The 27,512-nt window shown below is 40.0% G+C and overlaps 1 protein-coding gene across 2 annotated transcripts in view; it reads left to right on the top strand.

The window, feature by feature from the left end:
• Positions 1-27,512, top strand: part of LOC137956890 (THO complex subunit 2-like) — a 54,916-nt gene that overhangs the window by 16,616 nt on the left and 10,788 nt on the right. The window contains exons 11-28 of one of the 2 annotated variants that reach the window (XM_068804552.1): positions 3,569-3,644; positions 9,122-9,315; positions 9,592-9,672; positions 15,369-15,579; positions 15,779-16,018; positions 16,102-16,182; positions 17,288-17,407; positions 17,509-17,696; positions 19,632-19,728; positions 20,113-20,241; positions 20,330-20,433; positions 20,740-20,920; positions 21,031-21,209; positions 21,308-21,914; positions 22,862-22,966; positions 23,571-23,726; positions 23,834-23,914; positions 23,987-24,090. In XM_068804552.1, the coding sequence (XP_068660653.1) occupies positions 3,569-3,644; positions 9,122-9,315; positions 9,592-9,672; positions 15,369-15,579; positions 15,779-16,018; positions 16,102-16,182; positions 17,288-17,407; positions 17,509-17,696; positions 19,632-19,728; positions 20,113-20,241; positions 20,330-20,433; positions 20,740-20,920; positions 21,031-21,209; positions 21,308-21,914; positions 22,862-22,966; positions 23,571-23,726; positions 23,834-23,914; positions 23,987-24,090 (2,934 nt within the window). The remainder of the gene's footprint in view (positions 1-3,568; positions 3,645-9,121; positions 9,316-9,591; positions 9,673-15,368; positions 15,580-15,778; positions 16,019-16,101; positions 16,183-17,287; positions 17,408-17,508; positions 17,697-19,631; positions 19,729-20,112; positions 20,242-20,329; positions 20,434-20,739; positions 20,921-21,030; positions 21,210-21,307; positions 21,915-22,861; positions 22,967-23,570; positions 23,727-23,833; positions 23,915-23,986; positions 24,091-27,512) is intronic. The other variant, XM_068804551.1, reaches the window with a different exon arrangement.

The raw sequence follows: 27,512 nt of genomic DNA, 5'->3' as shown, positions 1-27,512 counted from the left end.
CAAGATTCAAACTGGCTCAATTCCTTATTTCCGGATGACTGTTCAAAACTCCCATAATTCAGTATGCTGATGATACAATTGTCTTTGGAGAAGGATCACTGGAACAAGTAACTCGCATAATGGTCCCCTTGCATATTTATTGAGATTTTGTTTGGTCTCAAAAACTCAATTGGGGGAAATCAAACCTATATGGGTTCAATTTGAATCAAGAATAATTGAGTGTACTGGCCTCTTGGCTTGGATGCAGTGCGGGTTAAGCCAACCGAAACCACTGTGGTGGTGCTGAGACGCTAGAAGTACTCACAACACACAGAGGTGTAACCGGGAGTAAGAGAACTGAGAGCGGCTTGCTTGCCTCCCTTCTTTGAACATACTTGGGACTTCCACTCTTCAATGGGAGAATCGATCATGGTCATTGGAATCCAGTCATAAAAAAATTACACACCAGATTGTCTATTTGGAAGGGGCATTTGATTTCTAAGGCGGGAAGATTAACTCTTATCAAGGCTTGTCTAGCTAGCACACCAGCTTACTACCTTTCTTTCTTACACTGCCCAGCAAAAAGTTGTCAATGAGGTGGAAAAAATAATGAGAAACTTCCTTTGGAAAGGCACTAGGAACAGATTCAAACGTCACCTTGTCCAATGGAATTGCGTTGGTATGGAGAAGAACAAGGGAGTCTAGGTATCAGAAAAATTAGAGAGACAAATCATGCTTTTCTCTCTAAATGGTGCTGGTGTATCAGTACACAACGGGACCTTCCTTTGATCCTTTAGTTCTGAAGAAGATGGGAAGACAACTTAGTCATTGGACTTTCAGCAGCAGCACTCCTACTCTGTTATCTCCAGTCAGGAAACATATTTACAAGAGATTCCCCCATTTTGCCTCTCATTTCAGGTACTTCCCTGGAGAAGGCTCTCATGATCTTTTCTGGTATGATCTTTGGTTTAGTAATGGTCTCTTAAAAGACCAGTTTCCTCTCCTCTTCAACCTGGCCTGCCAACCAGAGGCAACCTTTGATAAGCTTGCCATTAAATGGCTCGCTTCGTGAGATTGATTGGAGTCGTCATTTCCAGGTGAACCTTTGTGATGATGAAGCTATGGAAGCTAGTCTCCTATTGGAATAGATGAAATACCACATCCTTCAATATCAGCAACGTGGATAGGATTGTCTGGTGGCTGGGAAGCCATGGAAAATTTACTGTAGCATCTTATTATGCCACCTTATGCTCTAACAGCACTCCCACTCACGTAGCTGCCAGATCATGGGAACTCTCAGGGCCCCCAAAAGTAAAATTTTTCCTTTGCAGTCCTTCCATGGAAAGACTCTTAGTAGGGATAATATTATTCGGCATGGAGCCAATATTTCCAGCATATCTGCCCCCTTTGCTATAGCATGGACAAATCTGTTGAATTCCTCCTGATGAACTGTCATTATTCCTGGCACATTTGAGGCTCCTTCCTCAGCCTATTATTGCTCTCTATTTTCCTCCGTGGCAGCCTTGCCTCTCTCATTCAAATGGATACAGGTCTAATGCTTCCCTCACATGGTCAAGTTATGTTCCATACTTGCCTCGCTTTTGTCCTTTGGCTCATTTGGAATGAAAGAAACTGCAAAGTTTTCTAACATATTTCTCCCCTTGGCAAAAAGTTGCTGGAAAAATCTTTTCTCATGTGGTTACTTGGTTTGGACTCCCTCTATTTGAAGACATCAAGGCTGGCTTAATTAGAAACTGTTACTATCAAGTTTCTCGCCTTAGCCACCATAAGCCCCCACGCATTGTGAGCTGGACTCTCCCTGCATCCAACATTATAAAGCTCAACTTTGATGGTTCTTCCATGGGCTTTGGTGGAGTCTTTCGGGATTCCTTGGGTACCATCCTTACTACATTTGCTGACCCCTGGGCATGTCTAACTCCACGTCAGTTGAGTTTCAAGAACTTCATGGATTAGAGATTTTCAGACTGTTTTCATGGTGCACTTCACATTGAAGGTGACTCCAAAATTGTCATCAACTAGTGCTCAAACAAAATTGATTCTCCTTGGCGTCAATGGTGTCTTGCTTTCTAGACATCCTTGAGCTTGCTAATTCATTTGTTTGTAAATGAAGTTTTGTTCCTAGGGCCACCAACTGTTAGGCTGATTCTCTTGATAAGGAAGGGTCTCCCTCCAATCTCTCATTGTTAGAGACCCCTCATGTCTGTAGTTTTTGCTCTATGCTTTAATAAAATCTCACCATTCTAAAAGAAAAAGTTATTTTAATGTATATCATCATTGTCATAGCTTTATTACAACTATCTTGAAGCTATCAGTGAATGCTTCTTTCTTAGGTTTCACTCATCACTTTTATTCATGCTGTTTTTATCTTTTCTCCATTTCTTTGCAGTATTTCAACCTATAATGAATGATGAAAGACTGTCCTTGGATGCCTATCAAACCTACGTATTATTTCATTATTCAAATTGATCTGTCTCCTTTAGTTTTTTTGGCTGGTTTCATGGCTTTTATGCAATCTTTCTTTCTTTTAATAGTATCTCCATTGTTAAACAAATCATTACTTTAACTAATGTAAGCTTTTACTGGTGGATGTATTTTCAAAGTTTCTTTTTTCTGGTCTTTAGTCTCTTCATTTGTTTGTACTTGGAGTCATGTTCATAGAGCTGCCAATTGTTTGGAGTACTTTCCCGCTAAAGAGGGCGTTTCCCTACAATCACTCATTATTAAGGACCCCTCCTCTTTGTATTTTTTATCTTTGGGCGTACTAAATCACACTTTTCTCAAAAACAAAAAAACATATATCTGGTCTCTATAAAGTTTTTTATTTTTTGTCGAGGGAAACGTATCTAATATTACATGTATAGGTTCATTCTCGCTAGTGTACTATTACCTTGTCTTTGTGTTGGTGCACTACAGTGAGGGGTTTAGTTGGGAAGGTAGCCAATTCCACTTGTCAGTTTCTGCATTTCTTAAGCATATGAAAGAGTAGAACTACTTTCATATTTTATAGAGAGAGAAAGAGGCTGGACTTATTAATTTTTCCCATTCTTAATTTTTGCTCTTTTGATCCTTTTAATATAACTTAGCACTATTTCAAAAAAAAAAAAAATTATTATTTCATGCACTAATGTTATGTTCATTTGAATATCAATTTTTAAGGACAAAAAGGAGATTATGACATTGTTAATGAAGTAAATTGCATTCTTGAAAATAGATTAACTTTCTTAAGGAACAAAAATATCAGTTTAGCCAAGATTTGATAGTTAAATTAACAAGTGTGTGCACCTAAACTTATATTAACTTAGGTCCATACTCCTTTTTATCTATTATAGAGTTGTCATCTCATCTGCACCAATGAACTAGGAAGTTCTGGTAAGGAACGAGACCTTTAGGCATATTGTTTTTGACCTGGTTCATCTCATCCTCATTGTTACCATGGTTAAAAATTACTTTTAGGGTCTTGGAATTATTCTTATTGCATGGTTATAGTTCACATCTTAGAAACCGTAGTTTTTTCACAAGATAATGTATTCAGTGACAATTTTCATTTGATGTTACTTGCATATGGCAGATATGCTCATTTACTACCCAAGGATGATGAGGCATTTGAGCATTATGAGGCATTTTCAGCAAAGCAGTTTGATGAGGTATGTTATCTTTGAAAATTTGGTATCATATTTTTGTGAGGACAGATGTAATTATTTCACCTGTTGGAAAATTTAGAGCTGATAGTGTAATTGAAGCCTAAGAAAATACTGATTAAAACATGGCAAAAAGCATTTCCTTCATGTTCCAGACATGGAACTAATTAAGAGCAACAGGTTCTTGAAAAGGGGGGAATAACAGCAAGAAGTTCACTATCATTTCCTTCCGGGCAGCAACTACAATCTCAGATTGAAGGATGTGCTACGAAGATATAGAAAGGGGTTGGGCATGATCTTGAATTGCTGCATGGAAGTGCTGGTGGCACTGAAGAGGTCAAGATTATTGTTGGACCAGTTAATAAATATCTTTGACTAGCTTTCAACTACCAGGGCCTAGAGAATGGGCATAAAGGGGTGCAACCCTTGGGTGGAATCCCAGATTGCAGCCCATGTAGTCGGTAACACCAAGAGGACAATAAGAGAGTGCGGTACTTTCATGATGATTGCTGGAAATTTTACCAGGTCACGTGTCAGTCTTTCTCCATGTCTAGTTTGTGCATTTAGGTTCAGGGCTTGTATGAAAGTGATTTAAAAATGTAGTTATTAGCTGGTGCTCCTCTATCTCCACCCCTCCTTGGAGGCATCGGACTGTTCTTCATCAAGTTTATGACATTGTATCCCCTTTTCATTGTTTCTGGACTCATATAGCGAGGTCAGTATGCTCTCTAGCTGATTCTCTTGCTAAGGATGGAACCTCCCTCCAATCCCTTGTTGTAAGGGGAGTGCTCTATTAGTTCGGTTTATATGTTTCTCTCCCTTGAATAAAATTATCTTTTCACTCAAAAACAAAAAAAAAAAAGATTTTTCCTCCCTTTCAAGGACTGCAGCTATTTTTTTTTTTAAGAAAATGATATATATATATATATATATATATATATATATATATATTAACAAAGAAAACGAAACCAATACAAAATCAACGGTTATGGAATAAAGTTTGAATGAAGAAGTGTTGTGACACAAGTGGGAACTTGGGAATTAATTTTTAAGGATTCAAGATCACGACTAATTGGTCTGAACTCAAGAGGTTGAAAGTACCCTTTTTTATGGACTAGAACAATGAATGAAAGGCTGAATTTTCCTTTTTTATGAAAGTTATCAAATATTCATGATGTCTGGCTCAAAGAAACTACACTTGACCTTATAGGATTTGTTGCAAAAGCCGTTTGGATCAGGCTCTTTTGTCTGATGGCATGGCATGAATAGCCATTTCAACTTCCCCAACTATTAATGATTTGTTTAGAAAACCCTCCCAATGGATTTCAAGGCATTAGGCAACATAAGTTGGGAGAGTTTGAAAAGTACGATTATCAGCTTGGAGGCAACCTGGAAAATTATTTTATAATGATATATAAAAAAGAGCTCACAAACTTGTTAGAAAAAGGAGGCATCTTTAACAAGCTGGCCATCAAGTAATAAGGTGGGGAAGTTCCCTGCAATCTCTCATTGTTTGGGGAGGCTTCCCTCCTTTATAATCTGCTCATTTTAGCTTTTGTCTTAATAAAATTCAGCACCATTTAAAAAAATAAGAAGAAGTAATAACGTGCTAATGGTGCTTGCTCACTTGAAAGCTAAAGTCAAAAAAATTTGAGTGTTTCCATTACCTCCTTTAAGACAACTGAAACATGTTCTTTGGTTTCAAAAGATTCACTGTTGAATAGAATGTAATTCAAATTTTCTTTGATAGAATTGACATTCAACAGACTTATATTGAGGGCATGATTCATCAAGGATGTTCATATTTTGAATTTGGTGAGGAGAAAACCTGAAAGTGGCCTGACACATCCAAATGATTCTTTAGATGAGGCCTTGTTCTTGCGTCTGAGAACTCAAGCTTATGGTGCCACCACAAAATAAAAGGTATACACAGAAATGGAAAAAATACATCATACTCAAAAAGAAAACGGATGTTGGAATCTCCTGCAAAGAAGTTGTTGATTAGTACATAAGAAATGAAAGAGGGGAAGAGTGATTGGTCTAAAAATAAGAGCAAAGAGAACAAAAGAGTTCTGCAGAGAAGAAGGACAGTGAACAAACCCTTTTTTTTTGTTTGAATTGGCAAATGTGTTTATTAAGCTAATGCATCTAACTCCTCAAACTGCAAAGGGATGGAGATCCTTGTTGCAAGGGAAGGGCACGAAACACCCTCTTTGGCTAATGCATCGGTAGTGGAATTTGCAGCCCTTAGTCTGTGGTGCCCAAAACAAATAAGGCCTGCTAATGTCCATGATCTCTTCATGAATGTATCTAAATCACAAAAGGGACTTGCCTTCTCCTTCATCCAGCTTATCACTATGGATCACTCTCTGTTTTATGTTTTATTAACAAAAGACAAGGCTAAAATGTCAATGATATCCTTCATGGTTTTCTAGTTTGTGTTTGTTGCCTGCCTGGCCCCTTCAACTTCTTGCTAAGGGATATATCTATATATCTGATCTCTATTTATCTATAGATATATACATATGTTGATAACAATAAGAATGAGGATTCCATCAAGAAAGGGCCCGAGGGAGAGATAAGTACAAGAACATCACAAACAATAAGAAATAGAAAAAAACAAGACTCCAGAAAGAAGTGCCAAACCTTAGGGGTGGCTTCGAACCGAGCCGGCTCGAGTTCGACTCGGTATAACTGGATCTCGAGCCGAGTTCGAGATCCGGGATCGGCTCGTTGAAATTAACGAGCCGAGCTTGACTGAATCAACGTCGTTAATTTAACGAGCGACGTGGGATTCGGGGGAGTGGGGACTGGGGAGCGGGACCAAGCTGGAGCGCCAAGCAGAGCGGGAACGAGGGGGGACTGGAGGTGCGCGTGCTTGTGAGCGTTCTGGTGGCCGCCAAACCCCTGCGAGGTGGGAAAGTTGCGGCAACAGTAATGACACTCGAACTTTCGGCTGCTCTCCTCGTTGAGCGGCCCGTCTTTCACGCCATCCCTCTCGACGACGGTGTTGGAGGACTCAGGTATCTCGTTCCCGGCGCCGTCCTCTTAATCCTTGTGCCCGAACTCTATCCCAAACAGACGAATGTGCTTCTCCCTTACCGGTGTAGGTCGGATGAACGACAGCTGGGAGAACGATTCCACGTTCATGAAGTCATGGGTCTCCATCTTCGTCTTCTCCATAACAGCAGACGAGAGAAAGGAGTCAAAGAAGAAGAAGAAGAAGGAAGAAGGGTCGAGGAGGGAAAAAACTGAGGTGAGTTGAGCTCACAGGGAGGCGTGTGGCCTGAGAGGGGCGAGAAGGCGTGGACAATTCATAAGGAGTGTAAGGGCTTGATAGAGGCGGGAGCAGAGGTGAGGAGGCTTTCTGTGTCTGGTTCAAGTACCTCGAAAGAGGTGCGCACGATAAGACGAGAGTAACTTAAGTGAGAAGGAGAGGAGTCGTGAAGTGGATTGTGTACCCATCAGTCAACCGCATCGTAGAGAGAGAAGAAGACGAAATCCGTTGGTGGGTCTCCCTCTCTTAATCATCACGTCACTCTGCCACTACCATTTCCCCCCCTCCCATGCCCTTCCCATTTCTCTCTCTTCTCCCTCAGTTACTGTTAGTTAGGGGTGGCTTCGAGTGGCTCAAGCTCGGCTCGGTTTGATTTGGTATAACTAGATCTCGAGCCGAGTTCGAGATCCGGGATCGGCTTGTTTAAATTAACGAGCTGAGCTCGACCGAATCAAGGTTCAACTCGATAGCTCGCGAGCCGGCTCATTAATTTAACGAGCGCTGCGGGATTCGGGACCTGGGTGTGGGACCAAGAGCTGGAGTGCCTAGTGGTGTGGGAGCGAGAGCGACGAGGAAAAAATTCTTCCTCCCCTTGTCATTGCCGAGCCCACCCTGTCCGCTGTTGTGGCCGCCTCTGTCGCCGCCGATTCTGTGGGCACCGCTTGATTTCTTCCCCCTCGTCTGCCTTCGCCTTTGTTTCCGTTGCCACCGCCTCCGTCGTAGCTGTTAGCCCCGACGAAAGCTTTTCCCTCCACGTCGTTCCTCGTCCTCGGCAGAAATTAGAGGACCTAAATTAGAAGGGAAAAATAATTCCCCCCCGGCGAGAAGACGATTTCGCCGTGCAAAATCATAAACAAGTGAAAAAAAATAATAATAAATTCTAGGGACTATTAGTGGTTTTTTTAATAAATGTTGAAAAAATATTTTTAGTAGAAATACGTTTCTAGCGACTATTAGTGCCTCATGTTTTTTTGAAATATTTTTCTAATTGGAAATTCTTATTTAAAAATTCATATAATTTTCTAAGTAAGATTTTCTTGCGAAAACCGTATAGAAAATTTTTGAATAAGTATTTGACAGTTGATGTTGTAATACTTTTAGCATGAGGCAACTTTCATAGCAATTTTGTGTTTGACGTTTTATTTGATTAAAAATTTATCTATAAGTATAGTAATATATTAGATTAATTATTAATTTTTATTTATTTCCCTAGAAGAGGCAATAAGAGGTCCATTTAACTTTCCTAAGAAAGTTTTAAAATATTTCTCGTAATTTTCTAGTAAGTCACTAATAGTAATAGGATTTTATTTAAAGGTTTTTTTTGGAAATATGTATCCTAGGAAAAATATTTCTAGTTTTTCTTAGAATATAAATTTTCAACCAGGGGCACCAAGGAGGCCATAGTAAATTTATGGCCAGATTCAAAAAATTACAAAATAAGATAGACAACATTCGTGGTAAAAAAGATTAATATTAGTGCGATCCATTATCGAGATTCAATCTCGAACCTCCCCTATCATTCTTTTTATAAAATGTATAAAACTCAGCTCGAACATAGGCAGGTTCATGCTCGGCTCGGCTCGATGCCACCCCTACCAGACCCTAGTCAAAATTTTGACTCGACAACGTCACAACATCTTGTTATAGGATTTTGATTCCCTGTTTTTAGAAACAGTAAAAAATGTTACTAAGAAAAAAACAGGAGCACAAAGGGCAGAAAACCCCAAAACCAGGAAAATCACCAACATTGAGAACCACGTAAAAGGTTGCCTTTGACATGGATTTAGATTGTAGGACAGGACCTTGTTGCAGCATATGCCTCAGATAGCTAACATATACGCATATATATGTTTTTATTTTCCTAAAATATTTTTTTTATATATATATATAAATAAAACATATGAACACATTATTCTTTTCTTATGAAAGCCAGGAAAACATTTAATCCTACGTAGGTCACCATGTTCTCTTCTACTTTTCATGTCATTCAATAATCTCTTTTTCTGCAAATATTATGAAGAGGTCATGCTGCACTTAGATCAAAATTTGAGCAATGATTGGGAAGTTTACTAAAGCAGCTTATGAGCTCATTGTGAATCTTTCCTAAACATGATGTATTTCCAAATTTTTGCATCATGGGCATTCTGGGGACTCTCGTAGTTGTTGCATTCTGCTGCATAACTTAACCCAAGACATCATTTTTCAGGTAAATAAAATTGGCAAAATAAATCTTGCTGCTACTGGAAAAGATTTGATGGACGAAGAAAAGCAAGGAGATGTGACGATAGATCTGTTTGCAGCCCTGGATATGGAAAATGAGGCTGTCATTGAGCGTTCTTCTGAGCTTGAGAATAACCAGAGCCTGGGTTTGCTCTATGGATTTCTTGCTGTGGATGACTGGTAGGTTTATACTGTTGCATTTTGTAGTGAATTGGAAATACTTAAGTGTCTGTTCAGTTAATACCCCTTGTGCATATCTTCTCTCTTATAAAGTATGTTGTGAAAAAGGGATATCCTCTTAAATTTTTGAAGTAATGGTAAGCAAATTACTGCTGCTGGTTATTTGTTTTTTGAATGTGGAAACTTGATTATTTAGTAATTCTTTAATTTTTATTTTTTTGAATTTGTAACTCACTTTTAGATTTATTAAAAATTAATCCTGTGACTTTTTTTCAGGTATCATGCACACATTTTGTTTGAACGCCTATATCCTCTTAATCCTGTTGCTCATATTCAAATTTGTGAGGCTTTATTTAGGTATATTCTGAACCGTAATTTTTGTGGTCCGATTTGATGCCTAAATATATTGCTTGTTACCTTGCATCTGTGATCATCTGTAACTGATATTTATTGCTTGATTGTGTTAATAATGAAGTTATTGGATCTAATAGGTAGAGTAAATGAAGGCAATGAAGAGAGCAAAGAAACAAGGCTGCAACCTACTAAATCAAGATAACTGAAAAAACGATTCCTTGGATATTGAATTGGACAACTACCTTTCTTTAATTACATATTCTATTTACTCTTGTCTAAAGAGTGAACGGTCCAAAGAGTGTGTGCAAATCCTGGGGGAAGTCGACTACTTGGAGAAAGACATCCATTGCCTTGGTCACGGTCATTCTTGCTGGAATAGAACCTGAAAGACCACCACTCCACTTAAATATTAGTAGAAAACGAATTTCAAGATGCATATTTGTTCACTCTTCCCCCATTTTTACTTACAGTTTGTTTACAAGAAAACCAAACATTTTTACTTACAGACAGTTAATCAATTTTTGTTTCTTTGTTCTTTCATTTCTTCAATTTATGGCACCATTTTGTACAAATTCAGTTTGTACACTTGCTTCTAAGCTGCCTATTGTGAATTTTTTGAGTAGTTCTCATGTTCTGATGCAAAAGATCAGCAAGCTTTTTGTTAAACTTTGCCTTGTTATTTCTTGGGGTTTGGAGGTAGAGCATAACATGAAGACCTTTTCAAGAACTTCCCACTCAATAGGTGGACCTTTTGAATGGTAGTTCCGTCAAACCACTGTTTGGTGCCAAGTCTCCTAGGTTTAAACATCCTTCTAGCACTATGATTAGAGATGATTAGCTGGTTCACCAGCTAACCTACACCTTCAACTCAACTTTCTCCTTTCTCCACAACACTGATTGGCTCTTCCATTTTTTCATTGATACCGACAAACAACGAGCTTTACTCATACCCCATCCCATTCCCCATCCAGACATCACCAACATTACCGATTGGTCCTCCACTCATCTCAACACCATCCTCGGCCAATGGATATGTATTTGGGGCCTCCCAGCAGAACTCTAGCACGATCACACCTTCAACTTGATCAGCCAAACTTTCAGCGCCCTCTCCTCCGTCAATGCCTCCACCGACACGAAGTCCAGACACGATAGAGCTCAGCTCTTTGTCATTCCAAACAATCTTCACTCTGGCATCTGATTCATCAAACTTTCAGTAAACAACACCTTTTTTTTGGCTTAGAATCACCTTTAAAAATCTCTCCACTTTCCACCAAACCACCGTGGCTGTTCCACCATCCTATCTTCCTCACCGAGTCGACTCAGACACTACTGAGTCACACTCAGCCCCGAACCCGTCCCCGAGACTAGCCAGACTAGGATCATCCTTGAAAATTCAAATTTCAAATCTCTTGTCCCTTTGCCAATAGACAATCCTGATCCCATTCTGACAACTCTGGTGCCATATCAGCACCTTTGTGACAATGCTCGTGAACCTCATCCTCTCCTTGCTGAGCTGTCCCTCACTCCTTTTCAATCCATGGCCGATCATGTTCCCAATCCCGAGACTGACCCCCCCCCCCCCCCCCCCCCCCTCCCCCCCCCACCACCACCACCACCACCACCCTAGTCAACACCATTCTACATCAATCTACTCCCAGACATGTCTTTCTCTTCCCCCAAAATTACTGCACTGTCAACCTTTCAGGCACCAAACCTCATGTCCCCACTTGCAACCCAACTGCCTCTCTTCCACGTGGCCTCCCTCACCAACCACCCCCATCCATGCCCTTACCATTTTAAGCGCACCTCACAAGACTCTGAATCTTCCAGCAGACCTTTCCACTCCCCTTGTCACCTCTGGTTGGTATGGAAGCTCTGCCATCCCCTCTCCTCACCAGATATTTCAAATGACCTTCCATTTGACTCGGAGTCCATTTCTTCCCCTTGTGTCTGTGAGCGAAACCTTCCTCAACCTCCAGAAATTCCACTTCGGCTCACTTCTCCTCCCATCCTTGCCACCTATTAGCGAAGAGGTCGAACTCCTGACCGGTGCTTCTTCAATGGCGAACCCAGTGTTGCTACTCTATACCCATTGATCCAACCACTGGCGGAATTATCTTCCCACCTCCAAATGAGTATTCCAGGAAATTGGTCGTTGAGCTTCAATCAGAACGACATAAATACGATGAAGACAGGTAGAGTCAAATGATGCATCTCACTGAAATTATGGGAGCTATCCAGCAAGACCCCCCCATCCAAAAAGAAATGATAATTATTTCTTGGAATATTTTCGAAATTGGACACCCACGTAAACAAGTTGCTATTCGTGACCTTCTTTCTTTGACCAAACCCACCATTGTCTTCCTTCAAGAATCAAAGCTCCAACAGGTTGATGATCGGCTCCTCGTGAGCTTTGGAACTGTCTCTCTCTTGCCTGGACATCTCTTTGTGCCATTGGTCATTTGGGTGGCATTCTTGCTCTAGGGAATACTGACCTGGTTGAGGTCATTGAAGACATTATTGGAACATATTCTATTGCCCTCAAGATTCGAGATTAAACAACCAAATGTATATGGAGCATTGCGGGAATTTATGGGCCGAATCACTATCGGGATCGACGCTTCTTCTTGGAAGAGCTCGCTGCCCTCACTCAAATCTGGTAGACGGCTTGGCTCTTCACAAGAGACTTCAACACAATTCTTTTCTGCTCAGACCGATCACCCCTGTGTCCTAGAATTACCTCATCCATGCGAAGCTTCACCGATTTCATTGATGAATGTGAGTTTGAAGACATTCCCCTTTGTAGCAAGAAATTCACTTGGACCAACTGCCAACAATCTAGACCCATTCTGTCCAAGCTTGACAAATTCTTGGCGAACAATGATTGGCTTGATCTCTATCATCAAGCCTCCGGCAAAGTCCTGAACTGTATATGCTTTGACCATTGGCTTATTTTACTTGATACCAAGATGGGACAATGGGGCCCAAAGCCCTTCAGCTTCGAGAACTCCTGGCTTCAAATGCTAAGTTTCTTCCAAATCTATCCCGTCAATGGTCTCAGCTCTCTCTTTCATTCAACAACGAATGGTGTTTATCTTTGAAGCTAAAGGATTTACAGGGTTATCTCAAATCCTGGGCTGCTACTCACCGAGCTGCATCCATTTCCTAAGAAATTGAGGCTGTCAACAAAATTGCTGAATTGGATCTAATTGAAGAAGAGTCTTGACCTCTTTCAGTCTCAGAATTTTCCGCCTCACTCTTCAATCCCATGTCTTCTCTCTCAATCATCTTGACCGTGTTCATTGGAAACAAAGAGCCCGCTTCTGTTGGCTCTTCGATGGTGGCCGCAACATGAAATTCTTTCATGCCATTGCTTCCTCCAGACGGCGAACAAACCGCATCAGCTCTCTCTGCCTCAATGGTGTGGTGACCTCGGACCAAACCCTTATTACTAACACTTTTATTGATTTCTTTGCAGATCTTTACCGTGACGACTAGCCTTGTTGACCAAAAATCCTCAATCTTCAATTCCCATTCATCTCCAGAATGATTGCCAATCTTTTGGAGCTTCCCTTCTTGGGGCTGGAAGTGGAATGAGCAACGCTCGATCTACCCATGTATTGGGCTCCCGGCCCCGATGACTACAATTGTGACTACTTTCGCCATTGCTGGCCCATGCTCAAAGATGGTATCAACGCCATGGTTCAAGCCTTGCACTATAATGGACTCTCTTTCCTCAGTTTGGGAGTCACCTTCATAGCTCTGATTCCCAAGAAGAAATCGGCAGAACATCCCACTGATTTCTGGCCCAAACATCCCATTGATTTCAGGCCCATCAGCCTCATTTTCAGCAGCTACAAAATTATAGCCCGAATTCTTGCTCACCGCCTCAAGGCAGCACTTTTCTTCTTGCTGATTCATTCTGGTCAATGTGCCTTCATCAAAGGCAGATCCATCCTTGACTCGGTTATGGCTTCGTATAAAATGCTGAATCACTTCAAGAAGGCTGGTGAATCACGATTTGCTCTTAAGATCGACTTGGAGAAGGCTTTCGATTGTGTGAACTGAAACCTTCTTGATGGGCTCCTCAATTCAAGGGGTTTTGATGTTGAATGGCACAGTTGGATCAGGAGTTGAATCTCCTCTCCATCTTTTTCACTCCTCCTCAATGGCACAGCTTGTGGGTACTTGAAGAGCTCCAAAGATCTACGACAAGGAGATCCTCTTTCTTCCCTTCTATTTAATATCATGGCTGAGTATTTATCCACTCTTATCCGCACTGCCAACCGACTACAATGGCTTAAACCCGTGGCCTCACAAGCTGCTTTCAATATTCCTCTACTTCAATTTGCCGATGACACTATGCTCTTCGGTGTTGGCACTATGGAACAAGTCAAGCATCTTAAGGCTCTCTTAAACATCTTTGAGATACCCTCAGGCCAGAAGATAAATTGGAAGAAAAGTTCTATCATCGACTACCGCATTAGCGCCACAATTCTTTAGGACATGGTCTCTCATCTAAATTGTGGAATCAGATCTTTGCCCACCTCCTATCTGGGTCTGCCTCTATTTGAAGACCATCCTCGAAAGCACCTATGGGATCCAGTGCTGGAACGTCTTTATTGCCGTCTAGCATCATGGAGGAGTTGTTTATTATCCAAAGCTGGAAGACTTACTCTCATCAATTCATGCCTTGCTGGAATCTCCATCTACCTTCTTTCTTTCCTTCACTGTTTGATGGCTATTTGCTGGATATGTGGGATCACTATTAAAAAAGAATTGTTATGTGGGTTGTGGCTTTTTGGGATTTCCTGTTGGAAGGGCTCCTGCACACCTACTTTTTTAAATATTTTTTTCCTATCAACTTCTCTCTAGAGTAGTATTGATAGTAGGAAAATTGTGTTTTCAACATGAGGGTAAAGCACTGGTTAATCCCAAGCAATGAGATGCCTCCAGACTAAGGGATTTTTATATTTATTAGGATGAGATTGTGGATGTTTTAGGTCTTTGAGTATCTCATGGATTCTCCCCTAGAAGCAGCCGTTGTTGATGTATTTTTTAAATACATTAACACCTTGTTGGCAGGGCATTGTCGCCCACATGATTGCTTGCTTTGGCTCTGTTTTGCTTTTGTTTTTGTTTTTTTATATATTTTGTCCTCTTTTATGTCCTTTAGTCCACTTGTATTCTCTCTTCTCAAGGATTTTCTTATTAATTAAATATGTTCTCTTTGTTTCAAAAAAGAAACGGGAGGCTAAATGCAAATCCTTGCTTACCAAAGGCAATGAGTTGGCGGGTATGTGAATAGTTTGGTATGAGCATTTAGCAAATCATTGCTGCAATGTCTTCTGGATTGAAACTGTGGAGCGCATGTGATGTCTTCCCTTACACCTTTCACGTCTTGGCACAACTGCATTGATAGCTTGGGTAGGAAAGCTTAAAAGATTTTTTTTTTCAAAATTTGGAAATTTGCTTAAGTGACAATCTATATCATCCTGTCATATTTATATGATTGCATCAAGTAATCTGTCAGAAGTTTTTGGGTGGTTATGTAGTAACTATAAATGTATAGATGAGTTTAAATTGTATTTCTTTTCATTGTTTGGTCCTATATATGCTTTTATATATTTTTGAATTTTCATGGCAATTTAAATAGATTTTTTTTAGCCTTCCAAGTCACACAGTGTTTGTGCATTTAGGATCATTGAGAGAACAATCTCTTCTGCTTATGCTGTGTTTTGTCGAATGCGTCTTCAAGGCGCTGGGTTATCCTCTGGATTTGGTTCCAATGGCACAGACCTGAAAATCTCATCTGCCGTGGGCTCTTTCATTGATCTCCCTAAAGATCTTTTCCAGATGCTTGGTGCTGTAGGACCTTATCTTCACCGTGATGCTGTATTGCTGCAGAAGGTTCGTTCAGTTTATGCAAAGATTTTCATTTTAAGGTTGTTTTTATTTTCCAATTCCATTTTGGGTTGTACTATGGAGAGAGGATTGATATGGCAAGGGTTTCTTCTTTTTCATCTTCTTCTTTTTTTTTTTTTTTTTTTTTGTTTTTGTTTGTGAAAAGTGTTTCTTACCGAGTGCTCGACTATGTGCACATTGTCAGGTCTGCAGAGTGCTGAGAGGTTACTATCTATCTGTGAAAGAACTTATTAGTTCTGCTTCTGGTGCCATTGTAACTGAGGCGTGTGGTTGGACTCTTGAGCCTCGTCTTCTTCTAAAAGAGGCACGGATGAGAGTTGAAGAAGCTCTGGGAACATGTTTACTCCCTTCTTTGCAGTTAATACCAGCAAATCCTTCAGTTGGACAGGAGATTTGGGAGTTAATGAGTCTTCTTCCTTACGAGGTCTGAATAACAAGATACTCTTTTGCGTTTCAGATTGGAAGCTGTGATAGAAACTAAATTACTATTGACAACTTTCTGGCCAGGTGCGGTACCGGTTGTACGGTGAGTGGGAGAAGGAAGAGGAGCGGATTCCAATGGTTTTGGCAGCAAGACAAACTGCGAAGGTAGCTTCCGTTTTACCTCGTTTATAATTTTGATTTCCTTTTTCCATTTCCCCTATTCCCCTATTCATGTAACCTTTACTTTTCTTTTTGGGGTGCGATTCTATTAAGCCCGGGGGGAGGGGGGGGGGGGGGGGGGGGGGTGGGGTGGTGGTGGTGTTAGGAGGTCCTAACAATGAGGGATTGAAGGGAAACACACCCTCTTTAGCAGTTACCTTCATGTAATCTTGTACCCTTTTTTTCTCATGTAATACAATTATCCATCATTCGAAAAAAAAAAAAATCCTTCAGGAAGTTGCATGGATTGTTAGCACTTTTAGGTGTAACTAAAGTTTAAAGTAATCAAAAGAGACTTTTTTTCACGTAAATAAGAAAGTTTTTTTTTTCTTTTTTTATTGGATGTTGATTAACGATTACATACACTCTTCCTCTCATGCCCTGGGTGAGTCTTAAATCCTAGACCTCACTTTAGAAACCCTCATGTGTGTCCACTGAGCTCAATCCTGTATCCAGTATGAAAGATTTCCAAAGATGCATATACGACACATTGACAGTGAGAGAACAAAAATATCTCTTTTTGAACACTTTGTCCATGAAATCAGGGTTGGTACTTGTTCTGGCCCCTAACAGGGACAGAGTGATCAACCAAATGCTTTGGGTTGCAGGTATGATTGTAAAGCGTGAACCTGCAATGCTTGATGGGCCAGAAATTTTCATTTGCTTTGGGGGATCGGCAGACTATTAAAGTAAAGGAGTTCTTATAAAATAGAAAGCTGACTCACTGGGTTTGTGCCTTCTGCAGTTTGATGACTTTCTACAGTGAGATAACTTGGAGTTAAATAGAGGAACCTGATCTAAGATTTAGTTTGGTGAAGAGAAAATTGTATCCCCATCTAATACAGGGATGATTGTGAGTTTGAATGCTTTAAGATGATTATCTATGGTTGTAGTTGAAGTTCCTCGCTAGTTTCCTTCTCAATTTGTCACATGAAACTTGTCTTACTCATAATGTCGCTTGTTTTTTAAACTTATATTTAAGAATGTTTTCTGGTTTTTAATGGCATCTTGAATCTGTGGTTTACTTGTCTCCATAGTGTGTATTCTGCAGTTGGATACTCGGAGGATCTTAAAGCGACTCGCAAAGGAAAATTTAAAGCAGCTCGGTCGCATGGTTGCTAAATTAGCTCATGCTAATCCAATGACAGTACTGCGTACAATTGTTCACCAGGTCGTGAAATCTTTGTATATATGGTGTGTACCATTACTGCCTCTTATGTTTAATATTTCTGTCCTGTTGACGTGCGTTCTGTTTTGGTACTTCTCTTACAGATTGAAGCATACAAAGATATGATTACACCAGTTGTAGATGCTTTCAAGTACCTGACACAACTGGAGTATGATGTATTGGAATATGTTGTGATTGAACGTCTGGTACAGGGTGGCCGGGAGAAGCTAAAAGATGATGGTCTTAATTTGTCGGATTGGCTTCAATCACTTGCTTGTTTCTGGGGTCACTTGTATGTTCTTGCTTTCCTTGTCAAATGCTAATTGTGCCATTTACACACAACATGAGTGTTAAAATATCAACTCAGGGATATTTTGGTCATTTTCTATATTATGTTTTTATCTTATATGAAATCTGTTAGGTATTCAGTGTCTTCATATGCCTATGGTTCAATTTTTATTCATTTTAGAGGTGTATTTTAGGAGATGTAAGTTTATGTTTTGAGGTGTATTTTTGTCTTTTATGTAAAAATCACTTAAAACCCTGATTAAAAAAAAGGGGTGTCCTTTTTTAGGCACACACTCCAAGGCAGCAGCTGCTCCTCTCCAAGCTCTTCTTCTCTTATTTCTCTTGTTTTTCACCCAATTATCAGATTTTTCAAAGAGAAAATTAATGTTTTATCTCAAGTATTTCATACTTATAGAAAATATAATTTTCTTGGTTTGAGAACAGAACTAATTTTGTCAAATCTTAAGCAATTATGTTTTAAGGAGATCGATCATAACCAGCACCCTCTAGAAGTTGACAAACCAAGGTCATGGAGTCATTTTTCTGACTTGCTCATTCTGGGATGCCGTTATTCAGTAACATCTTACTGTTGGCTGTGTTTTTGCTTACTATGGACATGGAACAATCTTGTGCCCAGCATTCCCTTGTGGAAGGGGGAGTGTTTCCTATAAATGGCCAGTGACTGATCACAGAGGTGAACAGACACAGAGCAGTCTATTCTATGCTACAAGACATGGACAGGGCTCAAAGATGTAGATTATGTGAACAAATGATTATAGAGCAGTGAACAAGAAGACTGGCAGAAATACTTACCCTCGCTAATCTATCAGATTATGATTAGTCAAACATAGTTTTGGATTTCAGGAGTGGCCCCTCAAGCTTTCCATGTCTGTAAAATTTCCACAAATGGAATCTATTTATGATTTTGAAGGGAATGGAGAATTTCCTAGCCAGCAAAAAACTGATTTCTGGACCCTTTCAACTCCAAAGCTTGAAATTTAGGAGACCGCCATTTAATAGTGCTTGTCCTCACGTTTTGGCTTGCTGGTATCTCTTTTGCAACTTCCGTCTAGCTGCTTATCTCCTTTCCGTATTTGGTCCATTTTCTTGGAAAGTTTTCATCAGTAAAAAAAGTATTGTGTTGAATGGATAATAGAAATTTGGACAGATGTTATGCATCCATATACAACCGTCTATACTCATGAGCTTTGAATAAATTTTGGTTAAACATACTGTAAAGTTGGGTCTAAGGCCCATCCAAAATGACTAGCCAACTTAGGAAACCTCTTTCCAAACTAATAAACTCAAGTTCTTTGTACTCACTAATCCATGTGGGACTATTCCTTAACACATACAATTAGTATGTTGTCTTGTGAAAGTAATGCTTGCTTTCATGAAGCAGTCATGCCTTCTCAACTCATAAACTTGGCTTGTGTGAGTAAACATGTATATTAAACCCAAATGATTTTTGTTAATCCATTTTTTTGCTGATGGTAACCCTTGAAAGTGATATTATGCATCCTCATGATGTCTGTGTCTCATCCCTTTGGTAGTGATGATAGGTGTTGGATCGAGTCCGGTTTCATCCCAAAATGATTAGCCACGTAGGAAGCCTATTGCTCTGCATTTTATATTCCCACTCAATAATAGGTTTGGCCATTGGTTCCATTTTGTTACTGACAGAAAACACATTTTTCTCAATTTGGGCTTTCATTGATATGACTTTTCTACAGTAGCTATTCATGTTTCTATGTTTATATCTTGTTGTTCTTTGTGCTCTAACTGTTATATTGTCTTCCTTACAATCTTCTTGATGTATTGAGATGCATAATATCCATGATGTTATAATCATCATTGCTTGAAATTCCTGCCATAGACGGATGTGTGGTATCTTTGTTACACAATTGTCCTTACAATCTGGTGATTTGTTTTACTGCAGGTGTAAGAAATACCCTTCAATGGAACTAAGGGGTCTTTTCCAGTACCTTGTTAACCAGCTGAAGAAGGGGTCAGGAATTGAACTTGTTCTTCTTCAGGTATAGAGGATGCATTAATGGTTGTCTGCTATTACCTATGTTCAGTGAAATACTAAAACCAGACTAGATTGGTACAGAATAGGATGCATCTTGCTGGGGCTGATCCCTCGTTTTGCTTTTGCTCTGTTTGAGCTACTAAGTTGGGTATAGTTTTGTATCAGTGTATATTCAGAAATTTATGAGGTCAACATATTCCTTGAGTAGAATTACAGAGTTACCCAGTGTAGTAACACAACCACCACATACCAAGGGGACAATCTGTTTCTTTAAAGTTCTTTTGTTCTCTACAATTTTATAAAAATTATATATGCATAGTCGCTGTGTTGCTGCTACTAAAATAAAGTAAAAGAGATGGCATCTGTGCTGAGCATGATTTTCATACAGGAGCTCATCCAACAAATGGCAAATGTCCAATTCACGGAAAACATGACAGAGGAGCAGCTTGACGCAATGGCTGGGAGTGAGACACTTCGATATCAGGCTACTTCATTTGGGATAACAAGAAACAATAAGGTGATGCCCATAACGTGGTATATGCCTGATTAAAATTTTTTAATTTTTGAGCTTGCTGTCTATATGATATATTCCATCTCTGTTGCAGGCACTTATCAAATCTACAAACAGACTAAGGGACTCATTGCTTCCTAAAGAAGAACAAAATCTGGCTATTCCTCTTTTATTATTAATAGCCCAGCACCGCTCCATGTCAGATTCTGAACACTTTTACTAATACTAACATGGTTATCTCATCTGTTTAGGAGACGTTAATGCAGAAGATGAGAATGGTGTGTGTGTGTGTGTATGTGGGGGTGGGGGGGGGGGGGGGAGATTGTTGTTAAACTAAATATAACTCATTTAAAAAAAATGATTGTTGTTAAACTAAATATAACTCATTTAAAAAAAAATGATTGTTGTTAAACAGGCTTTTAGTTGGTGGCCTTGGGATGACTGGATGTGTATCTGATAGTTTGAACTGCTACTGATATATCCAATATACTGTTTTTACTGTAGGGTTGTCATCAATGCAGATGCACCATATATTAAGATGGTCAGTGAGCAGTTTGACAGATGCCATGGTGCTCTGCTTCAGTACGTGGAATTCCTTTACAGTGGAGTAGCTCCTGCCACAGCTTATGCCAAATTGGTTCCTTCACTCGATGAACTGATTCATACATACCACCTGGATCCAGAGGTTTGAAACTCTTATCATTTCTGTTTCTTTGATTGCTAAATCAGAGTTCTCTTGCTTAAGCTTTTCCTGCAGTTGTGAACTTACACCAGATTTCAATAAATATTTCTCAGGTTGCTTTTTTAATATATAGGCCTGTCATGAGGCTTTACAAGTGCTCAACTGGGTCAGAAGTGTTTTGGCCTTCTGACATTGGGGAGGCAAATATGTCAAGTGCTGATAAGGAGTCAGATACTTCATGCTCGTCCCCTACTCTTGTGTTGGACCTTGGTTCAACAAGGAAGCCAATAGTGTAATTTTCAATTCCACAGCTAAATTTTGGTTTGGAATTTGGTATTCCTAACTTTATCCGTAAGCCCTTCCGTTCTCAACATGTTTTAATGTCCGCAGATGGTCTGATCTGCTTGATACTGTCCGATCAATACTGCCTTCCAAAGCCTGGAATAGCCTCTCTCCTGATTTGTATGCTACTTTTTGGGGGCTCACACTCTATGATCTCTATGTTCCAAAACAGCGTTACGAGTCTGAGATTGCCAAACAGAATGCTGCTCTGAAGGCTCTGGAAGAACTCTCTGATAACTCGAGTTCTGCTATTACCAAAAGGAAAAAAGATAAAGAAAAAATCCAAGAGTTGTTGGATCAGTTGGTGTTGGAACACCAGAAGCACAAAGAAAATGTTACTTCGGTTCTTAGGAGACTTGCTCGAGAGAAGGATAACTGGTTAAGTTCTTGTCCAGATGCCCTGAAGATTAACATGGAATTCCTTCAGAGGTGCATATTTCCGAGGTGCATTTTTAGCATGCTGGATGCAGTTTACTGTGCAATGTTTGTGCACACTCTCCATTCTCTAGGGACTCCATTTTTCAACACAGTCAACCACATAGAGGTGCTCATATCTAAAACATTGCAGCCTATGATCTGCAGCTGCACTGAATTTGAGGCAGGTAGACTTGGCAGGTTCTTATGTGAGACACTAAAAATGGCATACCATTGGAAGGTGCGTAACCTAATTTTTACATTATCCATTGATTTGAGAATCATTTTTTAAAATACGTTTTTGAAGTTTTCTCGACATACCCATAAAAATTGTTGTGGTTTTACCTAGGGGTGGGCATTGGGTCAGGTTTCATGGAAAACCCGGTCTGACCCGACCCGGAAACCCTGGGTTCAGGTTTCAGATTTTACCCCGCGGGTCAGGGATGGGGCAGGGAAAAAGAACCCGTTGGGTTTTGGGTCGGGGACAGGTTTCCCCAAACCCAACCAGCGGGGATGAGACATGGGCGGATCAGGTTTAAGTCGTGTTTACACGGATAGGGTGGGGATGGTGATCAGTGCCGGGTTGGGTTTGATATTTCGGGTTTGTTCCAGGTTTTTTTTGAGTGTGGGTTTTGGGGTCAGGGTTCGGGATTGGTGCTGGGTTTCCAATGGTGGTCGGGGTCGGGTTTACGAAGGTGATTGGGTCAGGGTCGGGGTCGGGGTCGGGTTTTCTGTCTCTTGAGGCCTATTGGCCTCTTGAGATTGCTCTGTATATGATCATAGTCAATTTGGTGGACTGTTTAGTGGGACAGGTAGAATATTGAACTAGTTTTTCATCTCTACGTTCCACTCCAGTTCTTCTGGTCTTGTTTATTGGAAACAATGCATGGGCTAACAGCTTGTTAGTAAGGGAGATCGCTGGCAATCTTCGTTGCAGTGTTCCTTGATTTTGAAATGCGATCACTCCTTTGATTATCAGGTTTTCCTACGAACCCCCAAACAGCTTTTAAACTACCAACACTATCATCTTATATCTCTGATGCATCTAGTATCATTCATAGGATAAAGGTTTTATCAATACATGGTTTCTGAATTCTGATAGTTAATTTTGTGTGAATAAAATGTGCATGAAATGCTCAAATTTAGTCTAAAAATATAGTTATGTGTAATCTGCTCTGATATTGACAGAGTGATGAGTCAATATATGAAAAGGAGTGTAGCAACATGCCAGGCTTTGCTGTCTACTACAGATTCCCAACTGGTACTAGGGTCACTTATAGCCAGTTTATTAAGGTGAGTCTCTCTTAATACTGGAAGAGATATTCCAGCTACTGTTAATGATATTGTTTTTTATATCTGTATAGTCTTGCTTTAAGTGTATCACGTATCATATTGGTGTGATGAATTCAATGTATATATCGTCCGTCTCTTTTGATAAGATACAGAACTTTATCAGGACCTAAAAATTCAATAAATGTTGCTGGATATGTGATACATATTTCAGATTGAGCTAACTATAATTTATACTGGTTCAGACATTTTGATTTGATCTCTTCATAGTTCATTATCTCTGTAGATCCATTCATTTTGGGATACGGGATGTACTTTTAGTTAGTCAATTTCTATATCATGCAAAAATGTGCATATAAGAATTCCAGTAAGAGAACCATAACTGAGGTACTGTGGTTTCTAACTGCTCTCTGTTTTCATCTGTTTAACCAAAACTTTGAGCTTCTAGGTTTCTGGCCGTTGGTTGGGTAGGTGTTATAGAGACATTTCAGAAAAAAACAAAATATTTAGTTCCTTTTGTTGTTCGTATTTAACAATGTCCTTTGTGTTAAAAAATATTAAATAACGTTGTTGAGGTATTAACACTTTCTTCTTGCTTCTATGGAAGGTACACTGGAAGTGGAATACAAGAATTACTAAACTATTGATACAATGTTTGGAGTCGAATGAGTACATGGAAATACGGAATGCCTTGATAATGCTCACAAAAGTTTCCAGTGTTTTTCCTGTCACTCGAAAAAGTGGGATCAATCTTGAAAAACGGGTAGAATATTTAAAATTTCCTTTATTTATATGAAATTCAAAAAATTGTAATCATTGCTCATTTTCGTCATCACGTGTATGCATAAAATCTCACCTGTTTTTTTCCAGGTTGCTAAGATTAAAGGGGATGAGAGGGAAGATCTTAAGGTATTGGCGACAGGTGTTGCTGCTGCATTAGCTTCACGAAAGGTAAATTTTAGCTAACAAAAACTATTATCTTTCTGGAATTAAACAGCTTTCAAAACTTTATTTTCATTTCAGAGTAAACCAGATAGAGAGGGCTGGGTGGTTGAAACTAGTGTTGTCAGACCTGGAGGAGACTGGCTGGCTGAAGCAGGTTCAACTGGTCCTGGTCCCTTGTGCAGGTCAGAACCTAAAAAACCCAGTGTGCATGTGGGTAGGTGGGTGGGAGCATCTTCCTGCTCTCCTCCTTTTGTATGGCAGTTGGGTGGACAAGGGCACTTCTGCTGTCGGTTAGGGAAGCCCCCTCCCTCTCTGTTAGTTTTATCCTAATTATAACATCACCTATGAACAAAAGGTATGGTTGGAGCGATGACAAGTAATGGTGTAAACAGTATAGGGACAAAGTAGAATAGACCATTCCGGTATTCCGTATCCAACCTGTCGGATTATTTTTTAAGGCATTTCAGTTCCGTTTATTTACCCGGTTAACAACCGGGGAAACAGGTACATAGATAAATAAACGAAAAATAGTAAAAAATAATAAAAGTATATAAAATTCTTCAAAAATAGAAAAAAATATAACAGTATGTTTATAATATATTATGAGAGTAAAGAGTCATAGGAAAATACTCCTGAAGTTAGTGTTCTGTTGTTTGGCCTCCAAATCTTCAGGGATTGTCTCTATGGCAAGTTAATTATTGAAGGCGACCCGAAGACTGTTATTAGTTGGTGTTCCAAAGACAGCTCCCCTCCTTGGCGCCACTGGTTCATCGTGGATAGTATTGTTAACATTTGATCTTCTATTGATTGTAATTGGAATCTCGTTCCTAGATTAGCCAACTCTTTGGCTGATAAATTGGCAAAATTCGGAACTTCCTAGCAATCTCTCATTGTTTAGGAAGGCTTCCCTCCTTTTTAAATTGCTCTTTTGTGTTTTTGTCTTAATAAAAATCAGCATCATTTAAAAAAAAAAAAAAAGTCATAGGAAAATACATAACTAGGTCTCCCTACCTAGGTATATAAGGAAATTACTATAATACTCCTTATCATTAGTAAACGGGTATGGAGTAGGACATTTGAAAAAATGGGTATGGAGTATCCTTTTCTGTTCTGTTTAATGAACGGTAAAATGATAAACACAAGTAAAATTACATGATTACATATACAAGTAAGATTTTTTGTTCAATTTCTTTTTCGTTTAATAAACGATGAATGAAAAATCGGGTAATTGGATAAAATTGACACCCTAATGACGGCCGAAGAGGAGCGGAGCAAAGCGAACCGAATGGGAGTAGATCAAGGTGGTCGAAAACCCTGCTACGATGTTGATGACCGACACTGTAGACACTTGTGGAGGATGATCGACACAAAAGGAATAAAGCTTGCTGGACTCAGGGATCAACCTTGCATGATGGCATGGAGGATCAACCTTGCATGATGGCATGGAGGAGCAACGACAAATGACTCAGAGAGAGGAGACCCACCTGAATAAAGAAGGAACTGAAAAAGATAGCTGGGCCACTGTCACTTATTGACGGAAGAAACAAACGAAGAACCCCAAGCACATTGTCTGTTCTCACACCTTCTATTATGAAGGAGTTCGACTGAATATTGATCTATTGCTCTCCTAGATCCGCATCACATTAACCAAAGAAGAGAAGCAGTCATTTATACTCAACCATCCAGATATCTCTACATTCTCCAGTTGAAGGCTGTTTGTAGCAAGAAACTTTTGACAAAAAGCTCCGTCTTTATCTTGTCCATTTTTCATTATGGCCAAATGGAATGCAAAGTTGTTCACTTGCATGATTCTAAGGTTCTAGCACAAATATACTTCTTCTAATCCTCCCAAGATTGCTTCTCTTGGTCCTACCTATTGGATGCCCTTTCTTCTTTCCTTCCTGTCACTGATTCCTCTACCCATCAGCAATACCTTATATCATATCCTCCAGCCCCAGCACCAAAACATCCTCCTCCACCGTCCCATATCAACGTCAACCCATTTCCAATTGGTGAAAAAAACATTGAAATCCATCGACAGCCACATCAGCTTCCATCACCCCCCAAACATCTACCCTTCAGTTTAATCCTTCCATCTTAGAGATTGGGAGGCGTCATTTCTCACATTGGCTTGTGATGTCAATTGACTGGAATGTCATGGAGGGAAAATCTCTCAGTACCTGAATTGCCAATAACTGGATTCTTCCCACCCTACCCCATGTTTCCTTTATGGGACATGGAAGATAGCTCATCAAACTTGAGGGCGATAATCTTGCAACTCACTCATGGAATCTTGGAACAACGTCATGCACATTGCATGCGAAGCTTTATTTATTTGGTCACCTACATCTCCTTCCAAACCTCATATAAGATGGCTAAAAATCTGTGGCCTCCCAGTCAAGCTCTGGTCAGGAACGGTCTTCTGTGGCATTGCCAAATTATTCGAAAAATATTTTGAACCAGATGAGTGCATGCTTCTGCAACGGATATTTGATTTCACCTAATTTTATTTAGTTCACGTCCGAATATGACAATTGATTCTTGGATTAACATCTCACTCAGTGATGAGGTATTATTTGCCGTCCACCTGCAACTGGAATCTGGTCCAAGCTCGAAATCAAGACCACGACAGAGGAAGAAGAAACGAGTAAACCCTGAGGTGCACTTAGCCAAACCGACCGAGTCATACCGTGTCATAGATGATGCTGTTCACTCAGCTCCAACTCATTGTCCCTGCTGCAGAGATGCTGAGAAGTCGAAATTTAAATTCAAACTCCCAAGTTGTTGCCCCAATGCTGTCTGCCTGGAGGTATACTTGATCCTTTCCCAAGATCTAACACTGTCAGCAACTCTGAAATCTTTGTCCCCCTTCCAACTGTCAGCCTTTCACATCCCCATACACCAGACCTAGTCATGGGACGATAATGAAGCCTCAAGTCCTTCCACCTCCCCAATCAGGCCCTCATTATCAATCAACACCAAATTAAACCCTAAAGGCCCACAATCCCAATGCCCCATTACCGAAGCAGGCAAGAATAGCCCTCTCCGCCAAACTGCTTCCATCAACACAAATCTCTCTCAAACATATACCCAAAAGAAAATTACCTCGGCCAAACACTCTCTTCCAATCTATCCCCTCTCACAGATTTCGAACAGATCACGGTTTCCTCCCCCTCCCATTGTGGTTGCTCTTCATCTCAAAATCCCCTGTCCCCGAACGTGGACCTAGGCAAGCTTGCTAAATTTCGTATGCTCTCTGCCACCAGCATATGCAAGTAGGAATGGGGTGAAATAGAGGCTGATAACTTCAATTCACTACAACAGAAGCCAGCTACTAGTAATGCCACTGAAATTACAGTACCTTGCATCAGATTCTCCAGCAAGCCCTCACATAAGACTGCATTGCGTAACTCATTTCCTGAAACCATTCTGAATATGAACAATCAATATGATGATGACACTTGAACCAAGATGCTAGACTTCGCTGAAAGATTCCATACTTCCATGAATAAAATTGTGTCCAAACTAGGAGTTACAACAAAAAAGAAAAGTAGAAAATGATTGTTATCTCATGGAACATTAGGGGAGTTGGCAAAGCTAAAAG

The sequence above is a fragment of the Aristolochia californica genome, unplaced genomic scaffold, assembly GCF_029961685.1.
Source record: "Aristolochia californica isolate CCGP_79_NKW_82.1479 unplaced genomic scaffold, dmAriCali1.0.hap1 SCAF_2, whole genome shotgun sequence".
NCBI classification, from domain to species: Eukaryota; Viridiplantae; Streptophyta; class Magnoliopsida; order Piperales; family Aristolochiaceae; genus Aristolochia; species Aristolochia californica.
Note: the sequence above shows the minus strand (reverse complement) of the source record. Positions and strands in the feature narration are given on the sequence as shown.